The 19360-nt window shown below is 40.5% G+C and overlaps 1 protein-coding gene across 6 annotated transcripts in view; it reads right to left on the bottom strand.

Annotated features, from left to right (window-relative positions):
- atp11b (ATPase phospholipid transporting 11B) overlaps positions 1–19360 on the bottom strand; it is a 58924-nt gene that overhangs the window by 26186 nt on the left and 13378 nt on the right. For all 6 annotated transcript variants that reach the window (XM_082138089.1, XM_082138085.1, XM_082138086.1 and 3 more), the window contains exons 4-21: positions 18763–18843; positions 18541–18648; positions 18269–18397; positions 16813–16916; positions 16679–16726; positions 16410–16474; positions 16024–16105; positions 15792–15942; positions 14857–15054; positions 14559–14717; positions 13574–13749; positions 13375–13443; positions 13194–13267; positions 13013–13116; positions 11248–11429; positions 5884–6087; positions 4840–4993; positions 4608–4710 (exon numbers count right to left, since the gene is read on the bottom strand). In XM_082138089.1, coding sequence (XP_081994215.1) covers positions 4608–4710; positions 4840–4993; positions 5884–6087; positions 11248–11429; positions 13013–13116; positions 13194–13267; positions 13375–13443; positions 13574–13749; positions 14559–14717; positions 14857–15054; positions 15792–15942; positions 16024–16105; positions 16410–16474; positions 16679–16726; positions 16813–16916; positions 18269–18397; positions 18541–18648; positions 18763–18843 — 2191 coding nt within the window. The remainder of the gene's footprint in view (positions 1–4607; positions 4711–4839; positions 4994–5883; positions 6088–11247; positions 11430–13012; positions 13117–13193; positions 13268–13374; positions 13444–13573; positions 13750–14558; positions 14718–14856; positions 15055–15791; positions 15943–16023; positions 16106–16409; positions 16475–16678; positions 16727–16812; positions 16917–18268; positions 18398–18540; positions 18649–18762; positions 18844–19360) is intronic.

Here is a 19360-nt window from a genome sequence, read left to right as displayed (position 1 = left end):
TGTCCTGGCTCTTCCAAGCTTTATAATGGCAGTGAATGGAGGTTTCTGTTTTGAAGTCCATCAAAGTGCATCCGTCCATGATAAAAGTGCATCCGTCCATGATAAAAGTTCATCTATCCATGATAAAAGTGCATCTATCCATGATTAAAGTGCATCTGTCCATGATCAAAGTGCATCTATCCATGATCAAAGTGCATCTATCCATGATCAAAGTGCATCTATCCATGATCAAAATGCATCCATCCATGATCAAAGTGCATCTATCATGATCAAAGTGCATCTATCCATGATCAAAGTGCATCTATCCATGAACAAAATGCATCCATCCATGATCAAAGTGCATCTATCCATGATCAAAGTGCATCTATCCATGATCAAAGTGCATCTATCCATGATCAAAGTGCATCTATCCATGATCAAAATGCATCTATCCATGATCAAAGTGCATCCATCCATGATAAAAGTTAATCTATCCATGATTAAAGTGCATCTGTCCATGATTAAAGTGCATCTGTCCATGATCAAAGTGCATCTATCCATGATCAAAGTGCATCTATCCATGATCAAAGTGCATCTATCCATGATCAAAGTGCATCCATCCATGATCAAAGTGCATCTATCATGATCAAAGTGCATCTCTCCATGATCAAAGTGCATCTATGATCAAAGTGCATCTATCCATGATCAAAATGCATCCATCCATGATCAAAGTGCATCCATCCATGATCAAATCTATCCATGATCAAAGTGCATCTATCCATGATTTAAGTGCATCCATCCATGATTTAAATCTGCAGTTGGCAAGTCTGGCAGATTGGGTCGATTAGCCAAAATTTTGAATGTTTACAACTCTCATGCCCCTCCCCACTACCAGCGAGCACCCTCCCATCGAGGTCGTGCTCGTCAGTGCGTCACTGTGCGTGTGTATCTGATTTTCTGTGAACGCGTCCGTCTCTTCAGCATCTATCAACACCATGGACTCGGAGGTAGGCTGCCCTGGCTAATCTATCCATAGATAGCAATAACCGAGGAATTGGAAGCTTGTTAGTAGATTTTCTCTCCGCCATCACGCTTCATGCAATCTCCAGGCGAACTTCAGGCGTGGCGTGTGCGTGTGATATTAACGTGCGCGAGTGAGGGGGGATCTGTGGCGTGTGCACGACCTGTGATTGACAGTCAGATCTCACACCCCCCTGCGCTGATTGGACCCGATGATCCGGGAGCGGGGGATTTTTGCAAAACAAATAACACGCTCCAGGTGGAGTTAGAAGCTCGGGTTTTTTTCTAAAACCATCTTATTTATGTTGTTCTGTCGGATTATAGTGTCAATTTCACTGAATATGATAAAAAAAATAGTGCCGACGGCAGCTTTAAGTGCATCCATCCATGATTTAAGTGCATCCATCCATGAGTGCATCCATCCATGATTAAAGTGCATCAATCCATGATAAAGTGCATCTGTCCATGATAAAAGTGCATCTATACATGATCAAAGTGCATCTATCCATGATCAAAGTGCATCTATCCATGATGAAAGTGCATCTATCCATGATCAAAGTGCATCTATCATGATCAAAGTGCATCTATCCATGATCAAAGTGCATCTCTCCATGATCAAAGTGCATCTATCCATGATCAAAGTGCATCTATCATGATCAAAGTGCATCTATCCATGATCAAAATGCATCCATCCATGATCAAAGTGCATCTATCATGATCAAAGTGCATCTATCCATGATCAAAGTGCATCTATCCATGATCAAAATGCATCCATCCATGATCAAAGTGCATCTATCATGATCAAAGTGCATCTCTCCATGATCAAAGTGCATCTATGATCAAAGTGCATCTATCCATGATCAAAATGCATCCATCCATGATCAAAGTGCATCCATCCATGATCAAAGTGCATCTATCCATGATCAAATCTATCCATGATCAAAGTGCATCTATCCATGATCAAAGTGCATCTATCCATGATCAAAGTGCATCTATCCATGATCAAAGTGCATCTATCCATGATCAAAGTGCATCTATCATGATCAAAGTGCATCTATCCATGATCAAAGTGCATCTCTCCATGATCAAAGTGCATCTATCATGATCAAAGTGCATCTATCATGATCAAAGTGCATCTATCATGATCAAAGTGCATCTCTCCATGATCAAAGTGCATCTATCCATGATCAAAGTGCATCTATCCATGATCAAAGTGCATCTATCATGATCAAAGTGCATCTATCCATGATCAAAATGCATCCATCCATGATCAAAGTGCATCTATCATGATCAAAGTGCATCTATCCATGATCAAAGTGCATCTATCCATGATCAAAATGCATCCATCCATGATCAAAGTGCATCTATCATGATCAAAGTGCATCTCTCCATGATCAAAGTGCATCTATGATCAAAGTGCATCTATCCATGATCAAAATGCATCCATCCATGATCAAAGTGCATCCATCCATGATCAAAGTGCATCTATCCATGATCAAATCTATCCATGATTTAAGTGCATCCATCCATGATTTAAAGCTGCAGTTGGCAAGTCTGGCAGATTGGGTCGATTAGCCAAAATTTTGAATGTTTACAACTCTCATGCCCCTCCCCACTACCAGCGAGCACCCTCCCATCGAGGTCGCGCTCGTCAGTGCGTCACTGTGCGTGTGTATCTGATTTTCTGTGAACGCGTCCGTCTCTTCAGCATCTATCAACACCATGGACTCGGAGGTAGGCTGCCCTGGCTAATCTATCCATAGATAGCAATAACCGAGGAATTGGAAGCTTGTTAGTAGATTTTCTCTCCGCCATCACGCTTCATGCAATCTCCAGGCGAACTTCAGGCGTGGCGTGTGCGTGTGATATTAACGTGCGCGAGTGAGGGGGGATCTGTGGCGTGTGCACGACCTGTGATTGACAGTCAGATCTCACACCCCCCTGCGCTGATTGGACCCGATGATCCGGGAGCGGTGGATTTTTGCAAAACAAATAACACGCTCCAGGTGGAGTTAGAAGCTCGGGTTTTTTTCTAAAACCATCTTATTTATGTTGTTCTGTCGGATTATAGTGTCAATTTCACTGAATATGATAAAAAAAAATAGTGCCGACGGCAGCTTTAAGTGCATCCATCCATGATTTAAGTGCATCCATCCATGAGTGCATCCATCCATGATTAAAGTGCATCAATCCATGATAAAGTGCATCTGTCCATGATCAAAGTGCATCTATCCATGATCAAAGTGCATCTATCCATGATCAAAGTGCATCTATCCATGATCAAAGTGCATCTATCCATGATCAAAGTGCATCTATCCATGATCAAAGTGCATCTATCATGATCAAAGTGCATCTATCCATGATCAAAGTGCATCTCTCCATGATCAAAGTGCATCTATCATGATCAAAGTGCATCTATCATGATCAAAGTGCATCTATCATGATCAAAGTGCATCTCTCCATGATCAAAGTGCATCTATCCATGATCAAAGTGCATCTATCCATGATCAAAGTGCATCTATCATGATCAAAGTGCATCTATCCATGATCAAAGTGCATCTATCATGATCAAAGTGCATCTATCATGATCAAAGTGCATCTATACCTGATCAAAGTGCATCTATCCATGATCAAAGTGCATCTATCCATGATCAAAGTGCATCTATCCATGATCAAAGTGCATCTATCCATGATCAAAGTGCATCTCTCCATGATCAAAGTGCATCTCTCCATGATCAGTGCATCTATCATGATCAAAGTGCATCTATCATGATCAAAGTGCATCTATCCATGATCAAAGTGCATCTATCCATGATCAAAGTGCATCTCTCCATGATCAAAGTGCATCTCTCCATGATCAAAGTGCATCTATCATGATCAAAGTGCATCTATCCATGATCAAAGTGCATCTATCATGATCAAAGTGCATCTATACCTGATCAAAGTGCATCTATACCTGATCAAAGTGCATCTATACCTGATCAAAGTGCATCTCTCCATGATCAAAGTGCATCTCGTGCATCTCTCCATGATCAAAGTGCAGTGCATCTCTCCATGATCAAAGTGCATCTAAAGTGCATCTATCATGATCAAAGTGCATCCGTCCATGATCAAAGTGCATCTCTCCATGATCAAAGTGCATCTCTCCATGATCAAAATGCATCTCTCCATGATCAAAGTGCATCTCTCCATGATCAAAGTGCATCTATCCATGATCAAAGTGCATCCGTCCATGATCAAAGTGCATCTCTCCATGATCAAAGTGCATCTATCCATGATCAAAGTGCATCTCTCCATGATCAAAGTGCATCTATCCATGATCAAAGTGCATCTCTCCATGATCAAAGTGCATCTCTCCATGATCAAAGTGCATCTCTCCATGATCAAAATGCATCTCTCCATGATCAAAGTGCATCCGTCCATGATCAAAGTGCATCTCACGGCTCCGGGGGGTTAATAAATGTCTTCTGAAGTGGAGCCATGCATTTTCTTACACGACTGAAATAAGTATGTCATAAACACCTAGGATGGCTTTAGGGTGAGTAAATCATGGGCTAATTTTCATTTTTGGGTGAACCATCCCTGTAAGTTCCTGTTCGGACACCTACCGATACCAACGTGAGCCTCTTGGATCATGCTGACATCATTGGCTCCATCTCCGATGGCTAATGTAATGGGCTTCTCTGGGGAAGTCTTCAACAGTCTCACCACCTGCCAAACACACAGGAGCCTTTAACACCAGCGCTACGAAAACAACAGGGTAGTGTGGGGCAATATAGCGTATAAGTGTGTGCGACCTCTGGCCTGAACACACACACACGAAGGGGTAAGGTAACTCACCTTGGCTTTCTGGAGAGGAGCCATTCTGCAGCACAGCACCGCTGAGCAGTTCTTACACACATCCATGAAGAGTTTCTCATGTTCCCGCAGAGCCAGAGAAAGACTCGCCCCGTCCACCACCAGCCCGTGCTGGATCACATGATCCTCTTTGATCCTGGACAAACACAGGCACACCATCACACCCATCTCAAACACACCAGCTTAACATTTCTCCAACAACAACACATGAGTTCAGGGCTTCTTCTAAGCCTTAAAATGGTCACATTTTCACTTGCCCTGATGAATTAACAAATGAAATAGGGTAACACTATTTTACAGTGTCCTTGTTACATTTGTTACATGTATTTACCATAGTAATAACAGTAAATTATGCATAATTACACACAGTTAACCCTCAACCAAAACCCTAATCCTACCCTAACCCTATACTATAGTAAGTACATGTAGTCGATTAATATTACTAAGTACTTAAATATATAAATACACTGTAACATCATCTTAAAATAAAGTGTAACCTAAAATAGTAAGAGTTTTCGTCGTTGTTTTGAGAGTGCAGGCCTTATTGGCCACTATATATGACCCTGGATCACAAAACCAGTCACATGTCGCACGGTGGCAATAGCCAACAATACATTGTATGGGTCAAAATTATCGAATTTTCTTTTATGCCAAAAAATCATTAGGATATTAAGTAAAGATCATGTTCCATGAAGATATTTTCTAAATTTCCTACCGTAAATATATATAAAAAATTATCTTTGTGAGTGAATGCAGCACAATCATGAACATAAATGCACAACTTTAAAGGAGATTTTCTCAATGTTTAGATTTTTTTGCACCCTCAGATTCCAGATTTTCATTTTTCAACAGTTGTATCTCGACCAAATATACATCCTAACAAACCATACATCAATGTAAAGCTTATTTATTCAGCTTTCAGATGATATACACATCTCAATTTGAAAAACTGGACCCGTGTGACTGGTTCTGTGGTCCAGGGTCACATGTATGGCATCAGTATGACGTCAGGCACGAGTGGTGTACCTCCTGGCGAGCCTGCGGAGCTGCTCGGCGCACTCGTTGTCTGATCTCTGCTGCACCAGCTCCAGGATGTTCATGGTGCGGTGGAAATGACCACAGGAGAGGCTCACGCTGACCGCCGTCTCGTGCTTGTCACCGGTCAACACCCACACCTTGATCCCAGCCAATCGCAGCGCTTCAATCGTCTCCTGGACCTTGTCCTGCAGCCTGCACACACACACATAACACAACCACAATTAAAAGCACTATAGTGTGACGCTGTGGCAAGACATGTGAATTTAAACTGCTGGATTAGTTTTGAATTCAGTAATTAATATTTTATATATATGCATAAATGTCTACATAGTGTTTTATTAAGTTATATTTTAATTGAGTTAAAGTTATTTTAGCACTGCAGCTTGAACCAAATGAAAATGTTAGATTAGCAGAAATAAAATAAGTTTCAATTGATAAAATATTTTATTTCAGTTCATATTTATTTCATTTCAATGAATGAAAAGTGATCAGATTAAAATGAGCAAAATAATACCATTAAAACTTTTTTTTAAATAAACTTTCGCACAAACATTAAACAGACCAATAATAAATATATATATATATATATATATATATATATATATATATATATATATATATATATATATATATATATATATATATATATATATATATAAACCTAACAGTAAGTAAATAAATAAAATATATATAAAAAAATATCTTATTTATTATTACATATTTATATATTATCAAATATTTACTCTTAAATGTACTTTTCAATTTTTTTGTTGCATTTCACCAATAACATGAAATAAAGTCACTGTTTCCAGTTAATTATTAACTACTTTGCTTTTTAAGACTTTTTTTGCACTAATGTTTAACCAGGGAAAACTAAATCACTAAATAAAAGGTTATAATTAAAGTGGTACACCAAATACCCTGAGTCTTCAGGCATCTGGTGAATGTGTAAATGTACACACACACACACACACACACACACACACGGAAAACAGTGTAGATTCAAATCCTTTTTATGTTATTTAATAAAATATTATAGAAGGATTCCTTTAATATGGAGTTTCTTAAGAAGTCAATGAACATGTTTGACACCATATTTATAGAATAATTCGTTAAGACAATGATATTAACTTGTGTTCATTATACAACAAAAACAACAAGAGCATGTCTGAGTCATCATGCTAAAAATGAACACTTCAATGTTTTGCACTGTCACTGCAATGAACACAAAATACCAAATCTAGGATTACTCTGAATAAGCACGAGTGTCAAAGCCGCCCACTTCCTTCTCGGGTTCAGTCATCTAGATCTCATTTAGAAAACATTAAATACATCAAGTACAAGTGTTGGCTTTGCTCTAGAGACAGCAAGGCTTGCTGTTTTCCCTGAGGCCCGATTAAACCCTGGACACACAGTTACAGCTCATCCCTGTCAAAGCCCGACTCGACCCATCCCGATCTCTACAGGCGTAACGTGTGAGAAGTGCCTTGCTGATGATGACAGCGCTCACAATCAGGCTCAGCTCGTCACACGAATCCGCCATGTTGACCAACAGAAAGACGCTTGGTTTCAAAGTGACTTCTGTGTGAGTTGTGCTCTCCTTTAAAACTCAAACGGGCAGTTCTTGTACACATCCTCTGTTACGACTGGATAACCTTCACCAGCCCTAGTTCACAGTGGGTTGAGAGACTCGAGAGTCTGTGTTTTCTCCACAGAAGAGCATGACTGTGCTCTAGGAGAACTGCATCAGCTCATTAGCTTTCTGCTGGTCAAAGCGGGGAATTAATCTTTCAAAACTCACCAATCTTTTGAAACCAAAAAATTCACGATTGTCTCTGGATTTCTATTGAAACAACTGGATTTTGTCTGGAAAAATGTAACCTTGTGGACATCAGAGCATTTTATAGGATATTCTAGGGCTGTCACTGTACGATCGGACCAACCAACACCAAGTTTCGAAAACGAAAATAGGGAATCGAATTTAACCAAATATGTACATTATTAATTTACAACGAATCAAGGCGAGACACGGTAGGCATTTTTTACTGGTCAATTTTGAGATTTTGTGATATTCGTCTTCAATAGCATGTCTTCTTTCAGACTTGTGGTGAAAAAAAAGTCTGAAATACACATTTAGGCCTTTATTTTACTACACTTTGTCTGTTTGCGTCTGTAGATTTCTCATAAATTCAACAAAAGTTGGCGTTCTTAATCAACACGATCTCTGTCTGCTCCCTGTCATCACACACACCGCTGGAAAGCTCTCTCTCTCCTGTACAATGCTGTCGGATCCAAATATGGTCATTTCCTGTCTATCAGCAACCAATCGTGAAAGTAAAAGGGCTGAATGCGCAATCTCATTGGCTGATGATAAATCTTTAAAGCCCGTTTTCTCAAAATGACTTTTCTCTCAAACTCCAAGTCCGAAATCTCCACTTCAGTAGCACATATATACACCAAACTCTCCAGTCTTGTACCTAGTTATATTATGAAGACATTTACAGAGGGATTTGTAAATATATTATTCCTAGCCTGATTTATATAACATTTTATTCCAAAAAACATGGCGAGAATCTTTTTTTAAGGCTATTGATTCTGATTTACAGGATAACAAAAGTAGATATCCATAAATCCCTCTTTTTTTCCCCATCTAATATGTGAACACAATGAAAAAATTATTTTTAACCTGGCTTTATCCAATACTCAGATTTCGTTTTTTAAAATATATGCAAATTAGCGCATATTTAATTAGATATTGCCTAATTTGCATATTTAAACATTAAATTACAGAAAACTTGTAATACATTTTTTTCTCATCTTAATGTAGGCAATCAACTGGGAAAGTTTCATGGTGATATCTGCTAGTTACATTTTTTACCCTATTCACCTGTAGTGTCTCGCCTTAAACAAATAAATAAAGATGGATGCAACAAAACTCACAAACAAGCAGAAAAAGAAAATAAAGAATTCTGAAAGTGCAGTAGGCAAGCTAGAAAGAAAATTCCCACCAATTTTACGCTGCAATAGTTTCAATCGGCTGCAGGCGATCAACCTGTGCGACATGAGAGACGAGTGATGATGACCCCTAATAACTTGAGGAGTTCGATATGGAAGCACTTGGGGTTTTGGACTGTAGTGTAGGACAAAGTGGTGTGCAAACTGTGCGATCGTGAGTTAGCGTATGCAGCTTCATCATCCAGATGAACACCGAGACCTAGACCCGGAAGAGCCATCCGCTAAACAGCCAAGACTGACAAACTCATATAGTATAAATGACTCAAACTCACTACATATAGTTCTATACAGTTCCTCCGTGATGAAGCGGATCACATGACCTGTCAGACGTGTGTGAGGATCATGATGCTCATTGAGTAGACTCTGGAGGATGTGTATGTGCCTCTGTGGTTTAATAGTTTTAATGGCTTGTCAAAAGGCTCATGGGAAACCCAACGACGGTCACTTCAGCCTGATTCCAGACACGTTCCCGTGTCCCAGCATGCCTTCCTCAGCCTGAATGATGCTGTTGGCATGTAGACACAGATTGATGGCTGACCTTAAGTCCACAGAGAGCTGTGTGAGTCACAGCGATATGTCAAACCGCATCACCAGTCGCCGCCGCACACTGGCTCACCGCTGGCTCCTGTTCCCGACGCAGGAGAGGCCGTCCAATCGTCAGGAGGCGAGTGTCGGAAGAGTGTGAACGCATCACACCGCTGTCACTATCACACTGACTGTTCACCATTCACTGTCACACAGACTACAAGGCTCACTTTCAGCGCTGTCAAAATAAAAGTCCCGCTTCTGACACTTAAAGGAGAAACAGGAAAGCGTATCAGCAAATGGCTAATATCGTCCGACCGCTAGCATTACACCGTCTACGCTGAGCCATAACAGCTTGAGACAAATCTATAGTGTTGTCAGAATGGAGCATTTAAGCCTTTTTAGGACCTTTAAAGCCCTACACGAATAAAATGTACTCCATATATGCGTGGGGAACAGCGAGATCTATAGTAGCATTCAAACCTTAAAATGACCACAAACAACTTTACAAACTTTTCTAAAAATTATAAACCTCACTTTTAGCCTTAAAATTTTTTTTTTTTTAAATGGATTAGTCAAAAGTATTAATTATTATATTAGTGTTCATTTAAACAGGGTTCGCACGGATACTGTAAAAAGAAATTCCAGGACTTTTCAAGCACTACTTTTTTGGGGTTTTGAAGGACTACAATCCGAGATCTCACTTATCAAACACTATCTTTAGAATTTTTTTAAGGATTTTAAAAACTCAAATTACCGACATAAGGAATCCAAAATACAACTTACAACGTATTTAATAATATATATTAAATACAAAAGTTTATAATGTCTATTATTTTTCAATAAATAATATTTCATATTATATTGTTGCCGTACTTCGTATTATCAGACAGGCTGCGGTGTTAATTTTGCGTGAAAATATATATATATATATTTTTTTTGAAAACACATTGTGTTTTAAGTAAAGCACTTTTTAAGTACCTCTTCATAAATATGGCTGTTTTCCAGGGTTTTCCAGGATTTAAAGGAGCCGTATGTAAGATTGTGGCCAAAACTGGTACTGCAATCACTTTCAAATTACTGTAGAGCGGTGTATCCCCTCCCCCTCCCCCCTGACTCAAGGTTGCCAGATAGGCTGCAGGATCCAGCAGGAACGTAGGCTGCTACAAGGAGCTTCCAATGGCAAGTGACGAGTCCTACACAGTACGTTTTTTTTCGGACTTTGTCACGACGTGTTTCGGATTCATAACGAGGTCTTTTAGGTTTCGTAACGTTAGACATTTTTTATCCGACACGTTTGTAGCTGCAGCTGTAGTAACTAGAGCAGAGCTGGCAACCCGGATGCCGAAACACTACTGACTTCGTGATTGGTAGATAGCCGGAGGGTGGAGCATCAGGCCAAAACACAACATGACATCATCAACATCAGTTGAGGGCTGCAACTTCACTTTTAAATGACAATATCCTGGCCGGACTACTGTTGTCAGTGATATAAGTATTTGAAATGAACATGATTTCTTAATGTCTAGTAACACATCAGGGCCATTTTATGATTCATTGAAATAGATTTCTTACATACGGTTCCTTTAAATGCCAAAAAGTCAAATTCAAGTACTTCAAGCACTTTAAGCACCTTGAGTACGAAACCTGTTTAAAATATGATTTATAACCTCATCTGACAAGCATGAATGTGCTTGTATGTATGAGACATCGGTCTCCACCTCATTCTTGTGTGTGTGTGTGTGTGTGTGTGTGTGTGTGTGTGTGTGTGTGTGTGTGTGTGTGTGTGTGTGTGTGCGTGTGCTGACTCACTTGTCCTCCACCCCAGTCGCTCCCAGCAGCTCCAGGTCTTTCTCGATGAAGTTGAAGACCTCCACCAGTCGCTCCTCTCTCTGCTGCAGAGCCGTTCTGGCCTCATGGATCCGCCGGTCCACTTCCCGATACTCATCCGCACTGAAGTGTCTGCAGGCCACCACTAATGTCCGCAAACCCTTCTGCAAGAGTCACGCAGGAAAATCAGCATGAACATAATTTAGTGCGATGGCAAAAGTTTCACGAAAACTTCCCCATTTTACTGATTTGTGTCCAAACGGAGGATAAAATCCGCTAAATTATACACACAATAATGTAATGCGAAAGTTGATGCAAAGGAGAGCGGACAGCGAACTGCTGGCCAAGACGTTGCTTGGAAGCCACAATCTTGAGATCCACATCCATAATTAAGTTAATGCTCTTAAGCACAGACATTCAGCGCATGGAGGAGCATTTCAATGAGGCTGTTGTGTCTGAAACATCCCATGAGTCTCAATGCAATCCTGTGAGACTGCCCAGTGTGTGTGTGTGTGTGTGTGTGCTACCATGTGACAGACAGTGGTGATGTGGGTCTGCAGACACTCTCATGGGTTTAGCTGATAACGAGGACACCAAACTGAGCTAATTAACCGCACCGCTCTCATCAACATCACTTGAATTAGAAAAGCTGACCTCAGACCAGACCTCGAAACTCCACATAAACTTTTAAGCGCTGTGATGAAAGTGGTGCTCGCACACCCATGTGTCAGAGAGGAGGCTCGGGCACTCTGAGATGATCGCTAGTGTGTCTCTAGGTAGTTCAGCCCAAATCTCTAGGATATTATGGGGACGGAATCACTAAACATTATTAAGAATAAATGTATTTCTTAAAGGCACAGAGTGTAAGTTTCACCGCTTATTCTAAACAATAACACAGGTGTAGCTTGATGACGCAGTGAATGAGCGTGGATTTAAAGCGCAACTCTCGCCAAAATGCAATCTAGGCTCTTTTTGTGAATCTACCCGAGGCAAACTTTTATGTAAAAGTATAATTAGAATGGAAATGCCACTTTTAAGTTTGACTGTATTTTCGTTTTCGGTCAGATTGCCTCTTGAATGGGAGTGTTTGGGGCACGACTATGATAGCATCAAAAATCGCTGTTTTTAAAACACTAAGAAGGCTCGACACAACATGAAACTGTGCTGGAAGTCTCACCAGCGGCTCTACACATGAACTCCAGCATTGACAACATTGTGTGTACACAGAGTTTACTAAAAAGAAAGATTTTGAACATCTCACTGTATCTGTTGTTGTTTCTGTCCGCCGGCATTTTGTCAGTCAAAAATAGTCGATCTCCGAATGCGAATGAACCGACTCTGAATTTTAGTATTGCTTCTTATATGAGGATCCTTTTTCAAATACAAGGTCAATATTGATTTTCACTAACGACAAAACAACAAATTATCTGTGAATTTATATGGAACTAAGCTTTAGGAGCTTTCCATCCTTACTCTCCTCCCTGTTACGGTGCATTCGGAGATCGACTATTTTTGACTGACAAAATGCCGGTTTCCCAGTGGATTTTCGTCAAGAAACGGCAATCAATCAGATCTCAACACCTGTCATTCGGTTCTAAAAAACACTCCTCCTTAAGTCCGAAAATCCATTGATGAGGACGAGTTGTACACTGAAGTTTGTCCATTTGAGCAACAGTGACACTTTGCAAGCATCACCATCTAGACTGAGCTAGAAAGCAAGAATGAGAGCATGATCTCGAGCGCTCACCAGAGCGAACTCATCCACGTGGACTCGGGTCTTGTCGATCTCGCCGCTCTTGGCGTAGGGGAGGATGGCTGATTCGGCTCCCTTTGTAAACAGCACCTTTTCACCTGATGAGAGACGGCACATCATTAGGCAAGTCTGCGGTTCGCTGATAAACAGCGCATGCGTGTTCAGAGGCACATGCCTGAGGGCGTCTGCAGGATCACGCTCATCCTCCTGCGGTCCGCGTCAAACTCCAGGACGTGGAGGAGCTTGTACCTGCGTGAGGAACGACAGCTGTTCAACACACAACTCCGAAAGCTGTGGAGATGCTCTAAACATTATATTCAGTGGCCTAAAATGAACGTCACTATAGTTAGACGTACTTCTCTGCTTTTCCAAATGTTTTAATCTCCATGATTTCTCCATGGCTTCCCATGAATGTGACACCCATCCTGCAGTCAAAAACATAATTTAAAGGAATTGTTCACACACACAAGTTCTTCAAACAGTGGTCAAATATTTCAACAGTTAGGGTCAAAAGTGTGTGTTTGGCAGTAGGTGAGATGGACACTGTGATCTCACCTCTTGGTGGCTTCCACTAGTGCTTTCTCATCAGGAGAGGAGGCATAATACTCCATCTGAGGCGAGAAGCCATTGGCGTGTGAGAACGGGTCTCCAGGTCCATCTGTTTGATCATAACTGATCTGCACCGTGTGACACAGTGAGACGGCTTTCAGGAACAACTCCTCTTCCCTGTTCTGAAATGTGCACACACACACACACACCTTAAAACATGACTGGTTGAAGAATGTGATCACCGCAATGTTTAACATTTCTCAAGAAAATAGGTCATACTTCATCTAAATAATCTAAATTGCAAGCAGCAATTATCAGGGTTCAAGCGCTTTAAGTACATTTAATTTACTAAGGAAATATATGTTTTTTTAAAGCTTTTATAGCCCCAATTATGGCCCTATTTCCATAAAAGTTTGCATGCTTCTCTAGAATCATGTCTCGCATGTGCTGCGTTTTCCTCTAGGAATGATAGGCTTTTGGGCACTCTAGGCCACGCCCCCAGCGAATACTGACTAATCTGCGATCACATCATCCAAACTTCATGAAACATTATGAGGATACCTGACAAACCTCATGAACTTCCAAAGCTATAAATAAATCTTAAACTCCTAATAGTGCAACTGTGACTTAAACACAGGTGTAGCAAACACATAGCATCCACAGGACCATAGCATCCACAGGATTTTGGCCGATACCGATAACCGATAATTCTTTATATTTGAAAGCCGATAACCGATATATTGGTCGATAAATCTAAATCCACATTTTTATGTAATTTTTGAGAGCCTGATATATCGTGCATCCCTAGTTCTTTTGCTATTTTGGTAATGTCTTTCAACTGTGCTTTGACCCAGATAATTGCTGCTTGTGGCTATAATTATTAAAAAGATCATTTTGAAAATGAAATGGCTAATCTTAAATTAAAGGTGAAGTGTGTAATTTCTGCGTCACTATCCTCACCAACAGAATTGCATCAGACATGAAGACATACCAAACAAGGCACCGATCCGTCTGCGGAATCTTCTGTCATTCCTTCAGGCACGAGCTTCCCGTTGATCTCCTGGTATTTGATACCGTTGATGGAGCACTCCCTAAACTGCATCTCGTTCTCGGTGAGGGTTCCCGTTTTGTCCGTGAAAACATACTCCACCTGCGGGCGCAACATTAGTATAGTTTCAGTCATCTCAGGCAGAACTACAGCTGGCCAAACAGTTCTCACACACACACACACACACACACACACACACACACACACACACACACACACACACACACACACACACACACACCTGGCCCAGCTCCTCATTGAGGTCTGACGTGTTGACCTGAGCCTTCTGGTCACTCTCTTCATGGTATAAATCCAAGTCCCAAACGATGAAGAAAGAGCCCAGAAACTTCTGCAGCTCGACAGTCACGTACAGCGAGATTGGGATTATGAAGTTGTACAACACCAGGAACGCCAGGAAGTCCGAAATAAACTTCAAAATCTGTGAGGAGAAAAATCGCCACCAAACTTGAATAAAACCTTCTAGTTTTGTGGCCATCAAAGAGCCGCCAGCTGCCACCTATGCTAAAGTGTAATTCTTCAAATGTAATAATTAGGGCTGTCAACATTAACGCATGCAATACATTTATGTTCAGTTTAACGCGTTAAAATATTTAAAGGATAATTCCGGTATTTAGCACTTTGAGTCTCTTTTCTGGTTTGTTATGGATGAACTAGAGTGGTGGACACAGAGATGTTGACGATGGGTCCTGTCTCGACTTTTTGACTGGTTTAGAATCGCCTTTGACCGCTTCAGAGTGGCTGTCAAAAAGTCAAAAAGTCGAGACAGGACCATCGTCAACATTTCTGTGTCCACTAGTTCATCCAAAACAAACCAGAAAAGAGACTCAAAGTGCTAAATACCAGAATTATCCTTTAACGCAGCATCAGTTGTTTTCTGTCATCCTTTGGCTAGTTACAGTCAGTAGCTGTATTAGTATGAGTGACACTGGCCTTCATTCATAAAAAGATGCCATTAAACAAGTATTTAAAATATACTGTCTTTATGTTGTCTACATTAATTTGGAGATTAACTGTGAAATTATTACATTATAAAATATATAAAAAACATAAGTGTTTTTAACTGGGATTAAAGACTAATCTTTTTTTTTATTGATTGGCAGCACTAGTACTAATATAACCATCATTAGCCAAGTGTAAACGCTTTATTAAAATGACCTGGCTGCTGTTTCTCTCTTGATCAGTCTTGCGATTGTAAAACGGCTCGTTCCACTTGTCCTCGGCCTGCCAGGCGTACTTCAAGATAGTGCTGAGGATGGCTTCAAACAGCAGAATGCCCAAGTAGATGATGAGGAACGTGTTCATGGATCTGCACAAGAGACACGAGAGAGACGATGTAGCCATGACAGAGCATCACTGAACTGCAGAGGGAGAGCATGGGAACGCATACTTCTCTACCGCAGATCTCTTCTGGGATTTGCACTTGTAGTTCAGAGCCATCTTGGCCTCCATGCCCGTGTACACCGCCACACCTGCATGATGCCAGACCAGTTATACTCCAGCATCAAAGCCAATTACAGCATACATGCTAATATTAACTCCCCCTATCCTTACTCCTCTTACATGTTCACCCACTCATAGAGAAGGACAGGAGGTTGAGAACTGAGACCAATTCATAATGTCAGCAGAAAAGGAAAGAGTTCACAATTTTGATGTAAGAATACAAACACTTGTTTGTGGTGTAAGTCGCAAACATATATTATGAAAGTAAATATGGTCCATTTTGGATTCATGTCGACTCTAAATGTCCTAAGTTGGAAAGAAATAATGCCGTACCAAATATTTCTTTGGTGTTTTTTAATCTTGCTCCTCGAAGCAGGAGGTTTTCTGGTCCTAAAGGTCTGAAAAGATTAACAAAAAATAATAATAAATAAATAAATAAATAAATAACCTAAATACTTTAAAAAAAAAAAAACATTTAAAAAGAAATAACTATTTTTAATTAGATTATAAATAAACATTTTTACTTTTTATGAATATTTCAATACATTGTGCTGAGCCTTTCTATCATCCAGTGTAAAGCGTGCTGATCTCAGATGTCTTACCTGACTATCTCCTCTCCTTGTTGGGTTACTGTTATTCTCCCGACAAACCTGATAAGCGAGAATGTGCTGTGTCAGCACTTCTAAAATCACACGTGGATGAGTATGAGTGTGAAGCTGTGTGTGAGTGGTGTCACCTGTATAAATCAGCTTCCGGCTGCTGGCACTCCACCACGGCCTGCAGAGACTCGAGCCGCGACACCGACTGAGACACAGCCGTCTCTGGCACCGCATAATGGGTCTGCACATCAGCAGATCCAGCGTTAGATCACACACACACACATGCTATACTAACGGTAGCTGGACAGCAGGCACAGAAGTTACAATCATCTTAAGAATTTATATTTTATAATGAATATATAATATAGTGCATTTATTTGTCAGAATGCTCTTCTCTTGAGTTATTCTTTCTAGCGAAGTAATACGTTTATGGGCATTGAATGACTTTCCTGAGGTAAATGTGATGTTGAGTGATATGTTTACAAGCTGTTTTATTGACCTCTTTCTGCGGTTGAAACACTGATCATGAGACATGACAGTTTTCAGTAAGTTGTTCTGTATATTTCCACATTGTGATGTTCATTCATGTGTATTTGGTGCTGTAACTAGTAGTAAAGAGGCAGTGATGATTCACATGCCGCTTGAACTGACGCGCTACAGCGATCCGTCACGACACATTAAACAGTATTTCTTGTTTGTGGTTCGAGAGAAACAGACAGAATTTGAAAGCTGAGATGTTTCATATTAACAGTAGCAAAGCTTAATGTGTTTATTCTATGTCAGGTGAGCTACAATTAATGTTTAGTTTTATGTAAAAACAGAAACTAAACAGAGACAGAGCAGCAATTATCTGGGTTCAAGTGTTTTAAGGCCTTTAAGCACAAGCGTAAAAAGGTATAATGTTTTCTTTAACTTACCAAGATAATTGATGGAAAAGACCATTTACAGCCAATTTAGAGAGGAAAAGCTTTTTAACTGTTATAGCCTCAATTACGGGCCGATCCCCATTAAAGTGTGCATGCTTGTTTAGAATCAAATGTCGCACGTTCTCACCTATTTTCGTGAAGTTTCGAGTTTTAATTTAGGATTGATAGACTTTTGGGTGGACTTGGCTATGCCTATTTTCTAAATGCCTCAACTAATAACTATCCAAAAGCCAAAGTTGAATTTTTTTGGGATAAATATTGACCAAGAGAGTCCCGAGAATTGTGCCGCAGGGGTTTTATCGAGGTTGAGCCAAAAGCCTAGGACTAGTTTGCGAAAGTTAATCTCATAATCATGGCTCATTACAACACGGTTTCAGCGCTACACGCTTGAACCCCTAAAAATAGCTTATAGAGTTAAAGATTGATCTTGAGACTTAAGAATCCAAATCAGTATCGATTAAAATCAAGAAAATCTGAGATTCGCTAATTAAACGTCATTATTTCCATCAATAATTTTGGCCCTCCAAAACCATTTCCGCCAAAACTGAAAAGTTGCTGTTTGGGCCGAAAACAATTTCACCAAAATTTCGGTGCATAGTGACGACAAGTCACGTGTTGATTGACTAAGTGCTCTGATAAGTCCAGTGTTCATGAGCAGAAAGCAGACCTTCAGGTTGGTCTCTCCGTCCAGGCTAGCAGTGGTGATGTGGCACGTCCCCTCGGCCCGGTCAGATGATAAGAGCACCAGATCTGCAGGAAACGTCTCATCTTTGGCTACTCTCACAATATCACCAACCTAAAGAACACAGGGTGAAGTTCAGAGTGAGGAAGATCAACCAACATGGCATCACACAATGGATCCACTGTGTTTATTAACATGACTGCAAGTATGAGGTGTTTTCTGAACGTCTGTTAGCAGTGGCGTTGGCCTGGACTCACTCGGATGTTCTTGGATCGGGTCTGGACCAGACTGCCGCTGCGCACAACAAACACAGGTGCTCCGTTCACTTCATTATCAGCTTTGTGCCGCAGCCAGTCTTCAAACCCCTGCGTGTGTGTGAGCAGGATTATGAAAAACACACAACTACATGGTTATCCTCCAATCAAGCGTCACGCATGAGCTGTCAAACAAGCACATTTGGAGAACGCTCATGTGCTCACCTGTTTGATGGCAGTTACTGTGATGACAAAAAAAAGGGGAAGTCCACTAGTTATAGGGGAAGTGGGTGTGTCAATCATCAACTGTGGGTGAGAGAGAGTGTCTGGTTAGAGACAGCGTTCAGTGTCATACACTATCCACAGACATGTCCTTTCGTAGAACAAGGAAACATGTTTAACATGTAAGGTTACGTGTATTTAAGATCGATTGAACTCAAACATGGCTAACATTTGAAACATGCACGTCGTAGCCTAACGTTAGCCATTTTATATGGCCGCTCTCTTATATTAATGCTAACTTATAAAAGGTTGTGCGCTATTATTAAGCACATATCCAAGTGTGTGTGCGGAGAGTGGAAGCTGACTTAGTACATGTTTAACATATCGTGCATTTCTCTCTATTATCTCTGCAGTCGACGCTGATGACACTCATTCATAATCAATACTTTTGCCGGTGTGCTGTGGCAAGCTTTATGAGTGTTCATTTACATTTTTAAGTCTCATTATTCTGGTTTAACATTTCTCTGTAATGTAGAAACAAAGTTACAAATAATATTCTTTGCCAGCTCTGAAACTCAACCCATTTTCCGATATTTTAAGT

The sequence above is a fragment of the Leuciscus leuciscus genome (assembly GCF_965113295.1).
Source record: "Leuciscus leuciscus genome assembly, chromosome: 15".
NCBI classification, from domain to species: domain Eukaryota; kingdom Metazoa; phylum Chordata; class Actinopteri; order Cypriniformes; family Leuciscidae; genus Leuciscus; species Leuciscus leuciscus.
Note: the sequence above shows the minus strand (reverse complement) of the source record. Positions and strands in the feature narration are given on the sequence as shown.